General features: G+C 34.7%; 1 protein-coding gene across 1 annotated transcript; it reads left to right on the forward strand.

The window, feature by feature from the left end:
- Positions 1 to 19,100: 19,100 nt before the first annotated feature.
- LOC149134694 (protein ZBED8-like) lies at positions 19,101 to 19,469 on the forward strand. The gene has a single exon (XM_089355809.1). The coding sequence runs from the start codon at positions 19,101 to 19,103 to the stop codon at positions 19,467 to 19,469; it is 369 nt and encodes a 122-aa protein (XP_089211935.1).
- The last annotated feature ends 1,250 nt before the right edge of the window (positions 19,470 to 20,719 follow it).

The raw sequence follows: 20,719 nt of genomic DNA on the forward strand, positions 1-20,719 counted from the left end.
AAAACCAAGTTATTAAGGAAAACTGTTGTTAACAGTGTTAGATGCATCACGGTATTTGTTCTCATATTTGTTGCTCTGAGTTCAAATCAAGTTGTCTCTCATGCTTTTGTCCTGTACAAAAGAAAAAGCAGCGGAACTATAAGAACGACGGACCGATTGATGCTTTGCAGAAATTGCTCTGGCGTTCAGCGTTCAAATCCCGCCGTGGCCTATATGGGCTGTAGACTTAATCAGTCGCTCGTTTTAACGGTACCACTAGACGCCTACGGTACCACTAGACGCCTACGGTACCTTTAGCAGAGTTCAGTCTATTGCAAGCATTTGGTGAGGTCTCTGGTTTGGAGATACTTTCCTCCCTCTTCCAGCAGCCTCAAAGAACTTGTAAAAAAGTTACTGGAACTATCTTTCCTCCAGACTAAAGGATAAAAAGAAAGCAGGGAGATTAAGCACATTTACACAGTCATTTTGATATTTGTAATACGGAAATAGTCGTCAGTTTCAAATCAATAGATTCCATATTGATTTCAAATTTTGGCTCAAGGCCAACAATTTTAGGGGAGAGAGTAAGTCCATTACATCGACTCCAGTGTTCAACTGATATTTATTTTATCGGCTCCAAAGAATGAAAGGCAAAGTCGAACCCGATGGCTTTTTAAACTCAAGGCGTAAAGACGGATAAAAAATACCGCTAAGCATTTCGCGCGGCGTGCTAACGATTCTGCCTGTTCGCCGCCTTCACTGGACTCCATATTACCAAGGAGCTACTCCAGGAGTGACTATACTTTCGCTCAGAGCCTTACTAAATTCTATGAAATCGTATCCGGTATCATCCTAATATTACAGTCATGAAATCTGCAAAAGAGCACAATGATCTTCCGTATCTGACCCAGGACGTTTTATAAAACATTAGGGAGATAATTACTTTGTATATCAGAGAATCTCATTAACATCAAGACAGCCTGGTATGTCATGAAACATAATTGATCAGGTCATTCCATAAGTTCTGTCCGATTTTACCTTTTTTTTAAATTGAATGAAATCTAATAGTATTTTAGAATGTCTAATGGAATTTAAAATGTTTTTTACGCATTTGTGTACATTTTAACTAATTAAACATTAGTTTACAGAATAATAGAATTAAAATTTCTTTGATTAAAACCCTTTCTAACATGGAAGTATCCAAGGAGCATTTGAGGCACATAATTCTTTTTGAGTACAAAAAAGGAAACTCTGCAGCCGAAGCGAATCGAAACATACACTCAGTTTATGGGAAAGAATGCTTGAATGAAAGAACTTATAGAAGATGGTTTGCAAAATTCAGAAGTGGAGATTTCAGCCTTCAAGAGGAAGATCGAACAGGACGTCCAGTTGAGTTTGATGATAAGCTCCTTGAGGCATTACTTGAAGAAAATCCTGCATTATCAGTTGAAGAATTGGCAATAAAGCTTAGTTCAAATCATACAACTGTTCATTGTCATCTTCAACAATTTGGAAAGGTTCCTAAACTTGGAAAATGGGTGCCTCATGAATTGTCCGAAAACAACCGCAAATTTCGAGTTGACATCTGCTCTTCTCTCCATTCTCGCGAACTCATTTCACCTTTTATTGGATAGACTTGTGACTGGTGACGAAAAATGGATCTTCTATCGAAATGTTAAGCGTCGTAAACAGTGGCTTGGTAAAAGAGGAAAAGCTCAACCACAACCAGGAAGGGAACTTCATGAGAAAAAGGTTCTTCTCTCTATCTGGTGGGATTACAAAGGAGTAATTCACTTTGAATTGTTACCACCTAATGCAACAATCAATGCTCAAGTCTACTGTCAACAATAAGAGCGTTTGAACCAAGCTTTGAAGAAAAAAGATCCGCTTTAGTGAATCGAAAAGGAGTGATGTTTCGTCAGGACAATGTGCGACCCCACACTGCAAAGATTACATCACAGAATATCGAAGAGCTTGGTTGGGAAAAAATTCCTCATCCACCTTATTCTCCCAACCTTGTTCCTTCAGACTACCATTTGTTTCGTAGTTTACAGAATCATTTGAGGGACATAACTTTCGCAAGCCCGGAGGAGGTCGAGACTGAATTTCAGAGTCCTTCGCTTTGAAACCAACAGTTTTACATTGATGGGATTAAAAAGCTTGTAAATAGATGGAAGGAAGTCATAGATAATCAGGGAAAGTACATTGATGATTAAATTTCAATTAAATATAACATTTAATCACTTGTTTTCTTTATTCAAAATTCGGACAGGACTTATGGGATGACCTGATAAAATAAATTATCATAGGCGCGAGCGTGGCTGTACGGTAGGAAGTTTGCTTCCAAACCACATGGTTCCGAATTCAGTCCCACTGCGTGGCACCTTCAGCAAGTATCTTCTACTATAGCCTCAAGAAAACCAAAGCCTCGTGAGTGGATTTGGTAGACGGAAACAAAAGGAAGCCCGTCGTAATTATATAGGCGAGTGTATGTGTGTATCTATGTATATATGTATGTGTGCGTATATATATATATATATATATATATATATATATATATATATATATATATATATATATATATATATATATATATACACGCACATACATATATATTTACATGCGTGTGTGTGTGTCTTTATACCTGTCTCCCATCACCGCTAGACAACCGATGTTGTTATGCTTACGTATCCTTTTCTTAGTAGTTCTGCAAAAATAGAACGACAGAACAAGTACCAGGCTTGACAAAATATAAGTACTGGGATCGATTGATTCGACTAAAAATTCTTCGAAGAGTTGTCCCAGCATGGCTGCAGTCTAATGACTGAAACAAGTAAAAGGCAAAAGATAAAAGCTATTATTTAAATTTAATACAAACACTACGTTACACAAAACTTGTCTCTGAAAAACGTCTTTGGCAAAGGTTAACAAACATTTTGACATCATAGTAGATAGGAGATCAAATAGAACATTGTTGGTGGCACTCGTTACGTGGACACTTAAAATATAAAAACGTTTTTTTTGGACAGAAGGTTTGAAAGTGCAGGCAGATTTTACATGGAAGACTAAAAGCTACTAGATTATTTCACAGGAATTTCAAATTTCACGGTGACGTCACAAAAACAGTTAAAAATTACAGGCGCATTCCAAGTGGGATGTTAAATGTTGGGACACGACATATAGACGGTTAGACATATCAAAACTGTATAAAGTGATTATACTTTCACTCAGATCTTTACTAAATTCTATCAAATTATATCTGATATCATCCTAATATTACAGTTATGAAATCTGCAAAAGAGCCCAGTAGTCTTCCGTACCTATCCCAGAGAGTTTTTCAAAACATTACTAAAAGACAGTTACTGCGTATATCAGAGAATCTTATTTACGTCAAGACAACCGGTTTTGTCATTAAACATAGTCTGAAATAAATATATCATAGGTGCAGATTATGGTATATTTATTTTAAGGAAATATAAGATTACTTTAAAGAAACCTTTACAGCCTTTGTTAAGCTATGCATAAAAGTAACCACAAAGTGTGTCGATTCCACGTCAGTCGTCTACATTGTGAGAGAGAGTACGATCGGCCATTTACGCTCCGGTCTCCTTTACCACCTCACTGGAAGTTTTTTCTCTGCAGACCAGCTCGTCCGCGGTGTAGGTCCTTGTCTACAGTTCGTCTGTTATGAGTTCGCGGGCAATGCCATATACCTTCAAATTACTGGTGCTATTCACATGCTAAGTTACTAACTACTGGCGCGTTTCATGTAGTTAAAAGTTACAAGCGGGCTTCAGGTAAAAAGTGAATTATTACTGGCTAACTTCACATGGGGAATCACAAATTACAGGGTTCTTCACTTGGGAAGTTTATCTTTTATCGTTTACTTGTTTTTGTTATTAGACAGCGGCCATGCTAGGCACCGCCTTGAAATTTAGTCGAACAAACCAACCTAAGTACTTAGATTTTCCGCCTGTGGGTTATTCTATGGGTCTCATTTTGCTGCACCACTTAAGTTACAGGCCCGTAAGCAAACCAACACAGTTGTCAAGTGGCATTGGGAGACAAATACAAAGACATACACATGCACTAACGCTCTCTCTTTCTCTCTCTCTCTCTCTCTCTCCCTCACACACACACACACACAAAACCACATCACCCAAAAAATTTTGTTCCGCCCGAAGCTATTGGAAAAAACACTTGCCCAAAGTGCCACGCAATAGAACTGAACCTGGAATCATGTGACTGGGAAGCAAACGTCTTACCATACAACCACACCTGCACTTATTGCTAAATTACTGCCATACTTCTCATGGAGAATTTTAAATAACTGGTGTATTTCGCATAAGAAGTTAATATGGCTGTTGCTCTTTAAATGACAAGTTAAAACATTTGTGGCACTTCACATCAAAAAATAAATATCTCTAATTAGATTTGTAAGAACAGTTAAATCTAATTGGCACATTATTGGTTAAGTAGACTACTTTCCAGCAATATGTCCTTGGGTTCAGTCTCTCTGTTTGGTACCTTGAGCAAGTGTCTTCAACTATACCCCCGTGCTGACCGATGCTTTGTGAGAGATTTAGTAGACGGAAACAGAAAGAAGCCTATCGTGTATGTGTGTGTGTGTGTGCGTGTGTCTTTTTGCTTATCTCCCACTGCCGTTTGATAACAGGTGTTTGGAGTTTTTTTGTTTTTTTTTACCTACTCCTAACTTAACGTTTCAGCAAAATGTCCGATAGAATAGTACTTTGGACGATTTGCTCAATTAAAAACCCTTCAAGACGGTGCCCCAGCATGGCCACAGTTTAATGACTGGAACAAGCAAAAGATAACCGATAAAAGATTATTTGCATACTTGGCATTTTCTGTAACAAAGCACAGACGCTCTTCAGACAGAAATTTAAAAATTGGTGATGCATTTCACATAAAAGTTAGAAGTTACTAGCGCGCTACACAAGGAATGCTAAAATTTATTCGTGCACTTCATATGGAAATTAAAAATTACTAACACACATCATAAAGGAAAGTTGCAAACACACTTCACGTAGAAAGTCAACATTTACAGATGCAATTCTTATTGATAGTAAAGATTTCTGGCGCACTTCACATAGAATGTTAAAAATTAGTTGCACATTTCAAACGAACAGTTAAAAAAAATTACTGATGCATTTCACATAGAAGTTAAACATTACAAGTGGATTTCAAATACTAAAGTTAAAATTTGCTCGCACGCTGCGCATGGAAGTTTTAAAAATACTGGCACCCTTTTCATGGAATGGTATATATTACTGGCGCGGTTTACACGTACTGTTAAAAATTTTGGGCTCACCTTACATAAAAAAATATAATTAAGACGCCACATATAAAAAGTTAAATGCTATTAGTGCACTTCACATGGCAAGCTGAATATTATTGATGCTTTTTTATATTAAAAAATGTGGGGCAATCCACGTGATGAGTTTAAACATACTGGCAGGCTTGATGTGGGAAAAGTTAAAAAATTATTAGTGCATTTCACAAAGAAATTCTAAAATTCCTGTTGCGCTTTAAATGGAATGTTAAAAACTACTGGCACTCGCTCACATTGTCAATGGGTCACATTTACATCAACAGAATCTGACATATCCTGAAACATACTATAAGGAATAGTATTAAATAGTATTAAATTATTTAAATTTAAATAGTATTAAATTATTTAAATTTAATACGAACGCTATGCATCCCAATGTCTGATAAACTTCTTTGCTAATAATTTACAAACATTTTAACATCGTGGTAGATACGAGATCAAAGAAAAAATTGCTGGCAAACTCCATATGGACACTTAAAATATAAAGGCGCACTTTAGATGGAAAAATTACCCTCGAATTTTAAAAGGAACAATGAATATTACTGGTACGCTTACCACAGAAATTTTAAAATCCGTGGAAGTAATACAAGTTTACTGACGCATTTCTCAGAGAGTGTTAAAAATTACTGAAAGTTATAAATTACTAACGCTGAGCACATCAAAGTTAAAATCTACTGACGCACTTCGTATGGAAAGTTAAATATTATTGGCACACATCACATAACCATTTAAATATTACCGGCTCATTGCACATGAAAACTTTAATATTACTGCTGCACTTCGTACGGAAATTTTAAAATTTCTTATGCACTTCACGTATTGAGTTTAAAATGACGGGCATACTTCTGATGTACGGTTAAAAGTGTACGTCACAGGGAAAGATCAAAATTGCTGGCGCGCTTCACATGAACATAATCGAAATATTTAACACAATGAAACTATATGAAAATTCATAAATGTATACATCAAAATAGAAATTATTTATAAAATGTGTGCTTTCTTTCGGTCTTACTAGTTATTATTATTGTGGAGGCGCAATGGCCCAGTGATTAGGGCAGCGGACTCGCGGTCATAGGATCGCGGTTTCGATTCCCAGACCGGGCGTTGTGAGTGTTTATTGAGCGAAAACACCTAAACCTCCACGAGGCTCCGGCAGGGGATGGTGGCAAACCCTGCTGTACTCTTTCACCACAACTTTTTCTCACTCTTTCTTCCTGTTTCTGCTGTACCTGTATTTCAAAGGGCCGGCCTTGTCACACTCTGTGTCACGCTGAACCTCCCCGAGAACTACGTTAAGAGTACACATGTCTGTGGAGTGCTCAGCCACTTGCACGTTAATTTCATGAACAGGCTGTTCCGTTGATCGGTTCAACTGGAACCCTCGTCGTCGTAACCGACGAAGTGCCAACAACTAGTTATTATTACTAGGGTTATTATAAGGCGACTAGCAGACAGAATCGCTGGCATGCCGGGCTAAATGCTTAGCGTCATTTCGTCTGTCTGTACGTTCTGAGCTCAAATTCCAGCAAGGTCGTGTTTGCCTTTCATCCTTTCAGGATCGATGAAATAAGTTCCAGTTGAGCACTGGAGCCAATGTAATCGACTTAGCCACTCCCACGAAATTGCAGGCCTTGTACCATAATCTGAAACGATTATTAGGATAGTGAAGACGGGAAGCTGGAAGACGCGTTAGCACGCCGAGCAAAATGCTTAGCTTGCATTTCGCCTGTTTTTATTTTCTGAACTCCAATTCCGCCTCTTTACTTTTTGTTTTCTCCTTCTTCCTTGTTTCTATCACGTTATTGCTTAGGAGTATCGTTTTCTTTCCGTACTTTGTCGAAAGACTACCATAGAGATATGTATATATTTGTATGTAAATTATATATGTGTGTGTATTTGTGTGTACGTATTTTACATTACTGTATTACTTGTATCTATCCGCAGTTTTCCGTTTCGCCTTTTGCGTTGTTGTTATCCTCCATATTTAACCCTTGCTCGTACATTGATGTTAAGTATCGATGGTGCAGCCAGAGAAATAGCGCCATGGAACTTAAACCTCTTGGACTTTTAAATGATTAACTACAGAAGACATACATTACACACACACACACATACACACACACATACACACACATACTCACTAACATATATATATATATAAAGAGAGAGAGGGTGGAGGGGAGAGAGAGAGAGGGAGAGAGAGGGGGGAGACGAATAAAGTGATAATTTATTTTCGAACGCAGAACAGCAGAAACATTGGCTGTTGACAGATTTTTGCGCTACGTAAGGATAATTTATCCATTGTTTCTGCTGTTCTAACGACGTCTCTGCGTTCGAAAATAAATTATCACCGTATTTGTATCAATATACACATTTCGGGCTTATAAATAAAAAAAAACAAATCTTAATTTCTTTATATTTATATATACGGGGTTATATATATGTGTGTGTGTGTGTGTGTGTGTGTGTGTGTGTGTGTGTGTGTGCATTACATACACATACACAAACATATATATATACATATATATATATATATATATATATATATGTATATATATATATATATATATATATATATGTATATGTATATATATATATATATATATATATATATATATATATATATATATATATATATATATATATATATATATATATATATATATATATATATATATATATATATAAAAGATAATAAGAGTGAAAAAACTACAGAAGGCTTGCGTTACATGGTTAAAGTATATATTTAAATTATGTCAGAAAAATGTTACAAAATTTTTTTGGCATATATATATATATATATATATAAATGGTCGATGACATTACTCGTCTGTTAACCCAAATAACACGATATCCATAAAATTACAAAAGGTCTGAAAATTTGTTAACATTAAATGTTTAATATTTAAATTAAAAAAGAAGTTGGTGAGCTGGCAGAATTACTAACATGCAGGACAATATGTTTAGCACCTATTCTTCCGCCTTCTTAAAAGCAAGAGCATAGCAAAGACCATGTTCATAATTTTGGAGCTTCCTTTCCTCATTAAGGCTCAAATATAGAGAACATTTCCATAATTTCCTCGAGTCACATTGAGGCATATTTTTTTTTATAGAAAGCCAATATATTTCATATACATAATCAATATATTTCGTAACTCTTTCTCTCTCTCTCTCTCTCTCTCTCTCTCTCTCTCTCTCTCTCTCTCTCTCTCTCTCTTTCTCTCTCTCTCTCTCTCTCTCTCTCTCTCTCTCTCTCTCTCTCTCTCTCTCTCCTTTACTAGTGAGACAAGATGAATACTATTTTGTACTTCGTGTGATAAAATGTATGTATTTTGTGAGGCATATCTATTTGTATGCATGAGTGTGCATAAGTGTGAGTGTGTGTATGTGTGTGCGCGTGTGTGTACATGTACATAAATTTGTAACTCTTCATGTCTATGAGTATTTATAACAACCAAAACTTCTGAGATTCATTATATATGTACATATATTTATATTTGCAAATGTGTATTATGTGTATATAGGTATAATGTGCTTGTGAAAATGCATATAAATGAGCACACACACACACATACACACATGTGTGTGTGTATATATATATATATATATGTGGGGGAGGTGTATAGTGAGTTGGGATATATAAACCTGGTATTTACAACATGAACCACTGCCATAGATATCGGCTATCGAAAATTGAAAGCGGGGAGATTTTTCGCGCTACCACTCTAATTATCTGAAAATACACAAATATCTTTAGAGTATGTATAATGACATATGTCGAAGAGTGGCGTTAGCAAATCATTTTGAATACTTCATTTACAATCGTTTCATCGTATTTCAATATAATCAATCTTGCGTAATGCTGTAATCGTGTCAGCGATTTTGTAGAGAGAATGGATGCTGTCAACCCACATCTATTGATGCAATACTTAGCAGTCAGTGTGGTGTCGTTGGATCACTGGTTGTTTGGGTTTTACAACAAACATCATCAACCAAGCGATCTGACCGAGGTTCATCAACCTTAGGCGTGTACGCAAGCAGACTTCTAGAGAACGCGCTGATCACAACTTTTCAACCAGATTCATCTAGACATTCACTCAGAAGCCTCTACATTATGCTCATTCCATAAATAACTAAGGTTCCGAAGGTAAGACCTGCGAACACTCAACTGTCAACCTCCGGCAAACACCTGTCTCCAAACATTATATCGCCAGTACTCCATTACCTTTTGGTACTAAGCTTTCTTCCTCTCATTTGCTTCTGGCTCCTAATTTTAAGTATTCTAGTGTGTCAATATTTTAACAAAATGATGGTACCTTTTTTAATTATAATGTTACTTTGTAAATTAAAATCAGATAATTTTTAATATACAAATTTTATACTTAGCTGCAATATTTTAAGTAAAATTTTTTTGTTCTGTACTTTACCAGATGTAATAAGTTGTCCTATAATTTTCCAGGTTTATAATCTTAAGAATATTATTTCTCTTCCTCTCATTTTTCCATGTAATCCATGTTTTTCCAGTCTATTCTATTATGCTAATTAATAATGCATCAAATGTGTCAATTAGCAGTGTCGTTGATAATTTTTCCTTACCTCAATAACGCCGCTGACCTATATCAAAAGTCTCCTTATAGAACTATATATATATATATATAGCTGTTACGGCCTAGTTTTGGCATACCCCATTCTATCCGAATATTCCTTTCCGGAGTGATTATCGGATGACATTTTGAAATGGGGTTACATGCCCGAACCTCTAGGCCTAGAGGTTCGGGCATGTAACCCCATTTCAAAATGTCATCCGATAATCACTCCGGAAAGGAAGAGGTTCGGGCATGTAACCCCATTTCAAAATGTCATCCGATAATCACTCCGGAAAGGAATATTCGGATAGAATGGGGTCTGCCAAAACTAGGCCGTAACAGCTGTAAGATTAAACTTCTGTTCATCCTCTAATTCCTTATGTACTTTGTACTTCTATATGTAAACCATGTTGGCAAAATAACATAGTCTGCCATGGACACCTGTGCTTTGGTTCTTTCTTTCTTTTTCTTTTCTTCCTCCCTTTGTCACTTTTGCTATGAATTAAATTAATGAATTCAACGGGATACACCGTCTGCAAGTAGTTGGGTTCAGCATATTATCCTCCATTTTCTAATTGTTACACAAATTTTGGGTAAAACCTCCACTTTTACCCGCTCCCATTGATTGCACCTAGTATAGCACTAGCGTAGCAATAATTGGGTACCCTCCCAGCAGTATACTGGATAGATACTATCCCTTAGTGGGTTGTACCCCCAACCCCTAACTCTCTCACGTTATATATATATATATATATATATATATATATATATATATATAAAACAATATATATCCATCTGTACATATTTAATCATCTGTGCGCTAGAATATGTGTGTATATGGTGCTAAACAATGCTATATTTAGATTTCACATGCATGGAAGCATACATAAATATACAATGATATACGTACACTTTCACCAAACAACACTTCCTCTCTGTACTGACTATTTTCGTTTTTTTTTTTTTTTTCATTTGTCTATTTTACCAATGGAAGTATTTGTTCATCTATTGAGCTTTGTGAATATCAATGTAATTTTCTTTGGTTTGAAACAGTAGTTACATAGTGCCATTAACATTTTTTATCTCTACATCTCTAAAGAGCTTCAGACATACATATTTGTTTCCCCTGTATGCATATATAAATGTGTGTGTGTGTGTGTGTGTGTTTGTGTGAGTGTGTGTATGTGAATGTGTACGCGCGTCTGCATATGTGTATATGTGTATATACATATATGCACATGTGTGTAAGTATTTGTATGAATGAATAATTGATAGAATCAATTGACTACTATTGCATGAATGTATTTCTCTTTTCCCCCTGCGTGCCTGTGGCACATTATGTTTCTTTGCTCAAATTGGCAATTCGAATGAAAAGAAAATATTTAAATCGGTATTATATTGTAATGTAATTATAGTCTTCATAATTTAAGTTTATTACGCCAACTTTGAAGAGACCTGTTTATGTATTATTGTATTCATATTATAGAATAGAATGTTTGGATTTGTATTACAGCTCATTAATTTTATAACATGTCAAGCTATCAACTTTGGCAAATTTTCACAGGAACATTTGGAATTTCGTTTTAATCCTTTGATCATAATTGAGACAATGCTTATGTGTTTGATAAGCGAAAAGACATTTGGAAATTATGCAATGAAACCATTGAAGATTAAAGCCAACCTTGAGGAGGTTAATTCAGATAATAAAAGCAATGATCTTCAATGTTGTAAGAAATTGAGAAAAAAGGTTAAGAAAATATTCATTGTTTGTGTCAATTTTTTTAATGCCCTTCTTATACGGATAACTGAAGAAGAAATATAAACCTCTTATAATATAGCCGTTAAAATATCAAAAACAAATGTTACACACGATTGGAGAGGATATTCTCATATCAGCCGGAAAGATAGTCATAGAAAGCATTATGAAAAAGGGCCGTGAACCAGTTCTTCCGGTTATCTCTCAGACTAACTATGCTAAACAACACCTTATTGATGCGATGTCAGAAGATGTAGAAAAAAGTGGTAACTTCAAAACTTCAACACTGTAAATTTTGTATCCAGCTGAACGAGTCGACGTTCGGAAGTTCCTATATTCTCATAAACTATGTAAGGTATTGTAATTCTAATTTTAAAACATGCGTTGTTGATGAATTTTCTTCAATAAGATTTTGATAAGACGAGATTCACTTTTACTTCTCTCAATTCCTTTGTGTTAGTCTCAATATTTACTATATAATTCACTCCAAGATTATTCTTGTCATAAAGTATTATAAATTTGTTTCGAGGATATCTTATTTTGCTTTACGTTGATTTAAATTTCTTTCTGAATCCCACGCTCTGCAGCAGGAATAGAACTCATCATTGTGACTTAACGAATCAACCGCCAGATGTACAGGGAATTTTTTATTTCATTTATTCATTTATTTATCTCGATATAATCAAGTCTACGGGGTCACTCATTCCTATGAATGCACATATCTTTATATTTTATCTTTTACTTGTCTCATTCATTGGAGTGCGGTTGTGTTGGGGTACCACCTTAAAGGGTTTTAGTCGAACGAATCGACTCCAGGGCTTAATTTGTAATCCTGGTACTTATTATATTGGTCTCCAAACATTATATCGCCAGTACTCCATTACCTTTTGGTACTAAGCTTTCTTCCTCTCGTTTGCTTTCTTCATCCTCTACTCCCAGAGTAAAGATAATTTCAGTGGGGTTAGAAGACTTGTTGACTTAGAAACCAAGATGGTATCTGATATATAGATATATTTACCCTAGCAGAGATTACCGGTTTTGCTCGGGATTAAAATGACATAGTTTTTTATTGTTTTAATTGTTTCAGTCATGTGACTGCAGCCATGAAATCGACCCTAGGTGTTTTGCTGAACGGCTTGGTTACGGGGACATAATTAGAACGACATCGGTTGTCAAGGGAGGTACAAACAAAAGCACACAGACACAAACACACACACACACATATATATGTATATATGCATTTATATACATACATATATATACATACATATATATGCATATATACATGTATATACATGTATATAAATATATATATGCATATATAAATACATACCTATATATATATATATATATATATATATATATATACTATTAAAAGTCAGATTGAATCTTGCTTACTTGCAACGTTACTCAACAAAACTGGCGCATAATGGGAAAATACTATAAATTAAGTTTATCCTGAAAAGTTAATGCGAACGGAATGAAACATGTTTCGCGTAAACCGGTAAAGTGGTTTTCGAGATATTACAGGTATTCAAGGTATAAATACCCAAAATAATGGGCAAATGTTCCGAAAATAATGTTCATCCTGAAAGGGATGAAACTCGTATCTTTCTATTAGACACAGTAAGTTGACAACGAAAAACTACGATTGTCTTTTTTACAATAAATGTCTCTAGTTTGGCTTTTGTTACATACAATATTTTAATCATTTAGAAATATTTTTAAGTGAATGTGATTTCAAAAATGATAGATTTTGTACAGTAATTATTTATATTTTAGCTTTCTTTAAACAGACAATATTTTAATGTGTTTTTTTTTTAACTATTTTCGAGTGAATACCATTACAAAAATTCTTTTGGTATATTCAAAAAATATTCTACAGTGAAAATGACTTTAAAAATACAGTAAATGTTTCGTAAAAGACCCGTTCGTAACCTCAGTGTGAAACAGCTTCTTTTCAAATGTTTTTTTTCTTTTTTTTCGAGTACATTCAACGTACCTCTCCTCCAAAGATTTGGCTGTTATTTCTAGCATGCCCTGCTATTACGTAGCAGTTATTTACGATAAAGGACTCGAAATGCCTGTTACGTGGTAGCAGTGCGTGCAAGAAATAGCAGCCAAATCTTTCCTTTTCTGGGGAAAGGAGCCGTTTACGCATGATATCGATGTCACATTCGTTGAAAGCATGCGAACTAACCTGAAAAAGAAAAAAGCCACGAAACAAGACACCGTTGGTGGGAAACTCAGACTTTCCCGGTGGTCCAACGGACCACGGATAGTCTAGTATACACACACACACACACACACACACACACACACACACACACACATATATATATATATATATATATATATATATATATATATATATATATATATATATGGGAGAATATACAAATAATAACAACAGACGAGGACAGGTGGTGTAAATAACAAAAGTATATATTAGTATGACACGACAAGCTTCTTTCAGTTTCCGTCTACCAAATCCGCCACTCACAATGCTTTGTTCGGCCTGAGGCTATAAAATAAGATACTTGCCCAAGGTGCCATACAGTGGGACTGAACTTGGAGCTATGTGGTTGGTAAGCCACTCCTTCTAGACAGACAGACAGACAGACAGACAGACAGACAGACAGACAGACAGACAGATAGATAGATAGATAGATAGATAGATAGATAGACATTCTTATCATTCTGTTTTCTTATTTTGATATACTTACCTATTAACCACTTATCCCTTATAAATTATGACTGTTCTTAAATAGATATTTTTTAATTACTTAAGTCTATGCGAGATGGTTATACTATATCCATATAAACGTATGAATATGTATGTATGAGTATATATGCATATATGTGCATAACCTATGAACCTCTTATCCCTTATAAATTGCTGTTTTTGTTGTTCGTAAATAGATACTTTTCAGTTACTTAAATCTATGCCAGTTGCATATATATTCATATAAATATTTGTGTATTCATATATTTGTGCATTCAGATAAATATTTGTGTATTTGTATATGTGCATGTGTTCACATATAGAAATATGTGTGTGTATCTGTACATATCTTTTTTTTTTTTCTGATTCATGGCTTAAAAGTAATATGTGAATAACATGTTTATCGTTCCAGTTATTCCATAAGTAAATGCCCTGAGCAGTCTTTATAGAAACTACCTAATAAGTAATTAATTAAGAGCATGAACGAATATTAAACTGATTCTATATAATCTTTCCTTTTTACTGTTTATAATTGATATATACACACATTTTACCTATTTTGGTTATGATATCATTTTTGAAAATCTTGAATTTTATTTTTATTCAACATAACAATATTGTTTATACACAATCTCCCATAGTGTGCCTCAAGGTAAAATTTCCTCTGTATTAACATCTTAGGTTTCTTAGCATCTTGCCCCCTTAACTGGTAATTAACATCATGATTTAAAGTTTCCCCTACCCAGCCTCTTTTTCTAGACAGTTACTTTGTATCCAATTGACTATTCCTAATGTCTTCTTTCCGCCCTGAGGAAAAGGTATACATATGACAATATTTATGACCATACATAGCCATGAGCTGTCAACTCATTCTTGCCCTTTATTCAAAACAGACACAGTCTTCTAGTCTTAGATCTAGTAGTTGATAAAGAGATAAAGAAATTAGAAATGAATTACAATCCTTTACAAGCTATGACCCCAATGGGCTTCATGTGATTCTTGGAAGTGTAGTTTATTCTTAGCTACAATAGCGACAACATGAATTTCTTCCATCTTCTTGCTCTGTTAAAGTATTTGAGAAAAATTATATTAATGTGTCCAACTGGTTAAAATTCTATTTATTTATTTGTGCAGCTGAGGATATCACAGCATTTAAATTGATGTAATTATTGCATTGTTCAATTAAATGGAGCCGCTTGAAACGGTCGTACTGCATCACTACTTGATATCTTGTTGCTTATTTTGATTTTATATATATATATATATATATATATATATATATATATATATATATATATATATCGTCATCGTCGTGGCACTCAGTCGGTTACGAAGACTAGGGTTCCAGTTGATCCGATCAACGGAACAGCCTGCTCGCGAAATTAACGTGCAAGTGGCTTAGCATTCCACAGACGCGTGTACCCTTAACCTAGTTCTTGGAGAGAGCGTGACACAGAGTGTGACAAGACTGGCCTTTGAAATACAGCTAGAACAGAAACAGGAAGAAAGAGTGAAAGAAAGTTGTGGTGAAAGATTACAGCAGAGTTCGCCACCACCACCACCACCCCTGCCGGAGATTCGTGGAGCTTTAGGTGTTTTCGCTCAATAAACACTCACAACGCCCGGTCTGGGAGTCCGCTGCCCTAACCACTGGCCCATTGCGCCTCCACGAATATATATGTATATATATATATATATATATATATATATATATATATATATATATAATGAACAATGAAGAAATACGTGATATAGATATCCACTTTATACAGCTCAACCAATTAGCGCTCTGATAGGGCTTCAGGAATATAAAATTAAGGAGGAGAGAAAACAAATTCAAAGGTCGATGTATATATTCATTCAATCAATATTAACGAAATTCTCCATGGTATAAAAATACATAGATGCATTCATCTATATGATATATAAAAAATTTCTAAGAATTTATAAATACATACATATACACAAACATTTATAAATATTTAAAAATTCATAGACATGTAAACATTTATAAACACATAAAAATTCATAAATATAAATATATAAAAATGTAAGTTCATAAATGTACTTGCGAAGTCCGAATGTTCGAATTTCAATCAATGAAGAGGATGATAAAGCGGATGTAAAGTGATTCATAAGGAATCTGGAACATGTATAAAATTTATGTATAAAATCTTACGGCCGTTTCAAAAAGATATAGGTTGCTATGAGCGAGCTAATTCCACAATATATAATACACACACGAAGATTTGCGATTTATGCACGAAGGAGGTGATCCACATAATCCGAGCCAAGAAAAATAGTTTACTTAATAAGATATGAGACGTTATAATTACCTGTAGACACAAATATCTTTCGACATTTAAATTTTTCAAAAATAATTAAACTATAGGATTCTAATTTAGCCTTTCTTCATATTATGGACTCTTCTAAAACTTTATATTATATATAGCGTCGTAATATACTTTATATTATATATAGTGTCGTAATATATTTTAGCCTTTTAACATCAAATGCCCGAAGAGAATGTTCCGATCAAACATTCGATTTTTAATAAGTCATTTAACCCACCATTTCTTTTAGAGCTTTAAACTTGTGATTCTAGTAACTCTGATGAGAGAAATATAGAGTATTGCTATGGTTGGTGTCAACTCGCCCATAGCAGCCTATATCTTTTCGAAACGGTCGTAAGATACTATACATAGATTTTATACATGTTCCAGATTCCTTATGAATCATTTTACATCCGCTTTATCCTTCTCTTCATTGATTCATATTCGAACATCCGGACTTCGCAAGTACATTTATGGACATATATTTTTATATATTTATATTTTGAATTTTATGTGTTTATAAATTTTTATATGTCTATGAATTTTTATATATTTATAAATTTTCGTGTATATCTATGTATTCATAAATTCTAAGAAATTTTTTATATATCATATAGATGAATGCATCTATGTATGTATGTATATGTGTGTATATGTATGTGTGTGTGTGTGTATGTATGTATGTATGTATGTATATATGTATGTGTGTATGTATGTGTGTGTGTATGTATCGGAGCAAATGCGCTAAGCAGTGTTTACGTATAATCACAATTTAGGTTAGTTGAAGTATGTGACAAACATATTTCAACTAACCTAGATTATGAATATAAATATAAATATACATATATATGTATATATAAGCGCAGGAGTAGCTGTGTGGTAAGTAGCTTGCTTACCAACCACATGGTTCCAGGTTCATTCCCACTGCGTAGCACCTTGGGCAAGTGTCTTCGACCAAAGCCTTGTGAGTGGATTTGGTAGGCGGAAACTGAAAGAAGCCCGTCGTATATACGTATGTTTATGTATGTGTGTGTATATGTTTGTGCGTCTGTGCTTGCCCCGCCCCCCCCCCCCCGCCCTAGCATCGCTTGACAACCGATGCTGGTGTGTTTACGTGTGTGTGTCATTTAATGTAAAAAGGGTAAAAATACGGGTATCTAATAGTATTTTTATGCTGTTTACATTAAATGATATTTATCTCTCACGGGATGGAATCCTTTTTTTTTTGCTGCTCTTACCTTAACGGAAAAGTAAGGTGTATGTGTATATATATATATATATATATATATATATATATATATATATATATGTAGGTATGTATACACACACACACACATATATATAAACGCGTGCGATCATGCTTGTGTGTGCGTGTCTGTGTGTATATTTGTGTGTCTGTCTTTCTGTCTGTGTGGGCGCGCGTGTACTGTGTTAAAAAAAATTTATTGAGTAATAAAACTCGGCGCCAGTAAACTGCAGTTATCTCCCATGAATTTGATTCATATTTCTCTCCCTTGATATTCCACAGTTGCCTCCCTTACTTTAATAAATGATAATTCTGAAGGTCTTGGAAGAATATTGAAATTGCATTATTGCATTATCAATATAAATTTTCAGGGTATTGACAAAATGTGCAGTCACGCACAAAATGACAGCTTTGAAATCGTGTTTTTTGACTGGGTGAAACTTTAAACCTCTATAACTTTTTTAAAACAATTTTCTGGTAAAAGTTGAGTAACTTCAGCAATTTAACTTGGAAAGGTACATTAATGTGCCAAATTCTAAAATTTTCGATAAACTCTAATTTTTGAAATGCTGGCAGCCAAACGAACTAGATCCGTATTTACTCCAGTAAAGATGTCATCTGATTCTGTTCTATTGACTTCTTCTTCTCTTTGGGAATACCATACTGCTTTTCTGACGCAGTCTGTAGAAATTCATTTTCACATTTTCACTTTACTGATGCCTCCAGTCAAGAAAATTTGTCGACAGTACAGTAATGATTATTTATCGTTAGGATTTATTCCCTATTCTCAGAACTGTCAGTTACAAATGTGCCTTTTTTGCCATCACACATTGACCAATGAAGCAATGAAACCTTCATGCTTGAAGTATCACTTTGATGCAAAGCATTCTGACAAGAAGGACAAGCCGCTATCATAATTTTTGCAACTAAGCTCCTCTTTCAAAAAACAAATACAAACATTCAACACGCTACTCCAGGAGACTAGTAAACAGGAGAATGACAGGTTGATTGCATTGCTTGTTGCTAAGTCCGGGAAGTCTCACACAATTGGAGAAACATTACTTCGCCCGGTTATCGAAGAGGTTTTCAAACCGTAATGTACGAAAAACCCGATTAAACATTATGAAGAAGATCCCACTTAATTATAACACAATTTCTCGACGCATCGATGAAATGGCAAACAACGTCAAACATCAGATCATTAATATTCTCCAGCGTTCTGAATTTTCTATACAAGTGGATGAGTCAACTGTTGTGGACAATCAATGTTTGATAATGGTATATGTTCGGTATTTCAGTGAAAACCTTCAACCTTGTGAGGAAATGCTGTTCACAGAGAAATTAGCGCTTGATTCAAAAGGTGCAACTATTTTTCACACTCTCAAGTCTTTCCTTTTTGAACATATTATCCCACTCAGTAATATTCTTGTCTGTGCGTCTAATGGAGCTCCTTCAATGATAAAAGAAATAGGGGGTTTTCATCTCTCCTAAAGCATGAAATTTCCCACCAGATACTAAATGTTCATTGCTTGGCACATAGGCAGCATTTAGTTGGAAAAAATATGAACAGTAGATTGAATGATGCGCTACAGTTAGCTATCAAGACTGTGAACAAATTGAAGTTCAATCTCTTGTCTGATTGAATTTTCCGTCAACTCTGTCAGAAAAATGATGAGGACCATATTAAACTCTTATACCATACTAAAATGCAGTGGCTGTCAAAAGGAAACTGTTTTATGCTTTGTTGAACTGTTTCATATCATATCTTTCTTTGAAGATACTCCACTATCTGCTTTGTTGATGGCTGCAAGGTGTGATATTTTTGTGATATATTCACAAAATTAAATGATATGAATAAGTTATTGCAAGGAAACAGAAAAACTCTTGTTGATTGTAAATCATTTATCACTACCTTCATTTCGAAATTGGTGTTGTGGAAGACTAACATTTCAAAACGTCAATTCCATCAATTTCCACAACTTGATTCTTTGAAAGATGAATTGGTTGATGAGGATTTAAGTACTATTTACAATCATTGCATGATAACATGGTGGGGCGATTTCAAGATGTTATTGTGGTGAATATTCCAAATTGGTATAGCAGTCCATTTGAGGTCGATGCAGTCAATTGCGAGGATGACGTTCAGGAGGAATTGATAGAATTACAAAACGACAATGACGCCACAATGCAATATTGTCGTAATGGCAAAGAAGGTTTGTGGTACCATCAGAGTACATTGAATTCCTACCCTAATCAGTGGAAACATTTGAAATTACTTTTACTTACCTTCCCTACATCATACCTGGTTGAATCTGGTTTTAACCATGTTGAAACTTAACTTACCCGTAAAAGAATTGGACTGGATGGATGTGACACAAAGAGTAGACTTGCGGCTAAAGTCAACAAGTTTGGAACCGAATGTATCTGCACTAACTGCATCGCACCAGTTACATGGATTTCATTAAAATGTTTTATTCTTTTCCTTTATAATACAATCATTAATTATTTTTGCATTGGTAGTTCTGATCAATGGCTCATTTGGGGAAAATGAAAATCAATGTAAAAGAAAGCGCAAGTTTCCAGAAGTTAATCCATCTGCATAATACAGAGTTAATGTTAGAATTTTATTCCCACTAATGGCAAAACTAAACCCACAATAAGGGATTTGTAAACAACCGCATATGTAGTCCAAATGGCACTAACAGGGCAACGAATCTACGATATAGTGTGTGTCAAATGAT

This window comes from Octopus bimaculoides, chromosome 7 (genome assembly GCF_046866305.1).
Source record: "Octopus bimaculoides isolate indiv1 chromosome 7, ASM4686630v1, whole genome shotgun sequence".
Classification (NCBI taxonomy): domain Eukaryota; kingdom Metazoa; phylum Mollusca; class Cephalopoda; order Octopoda; family Octopodidae; genus Octopus; species Octopus bimaculoides.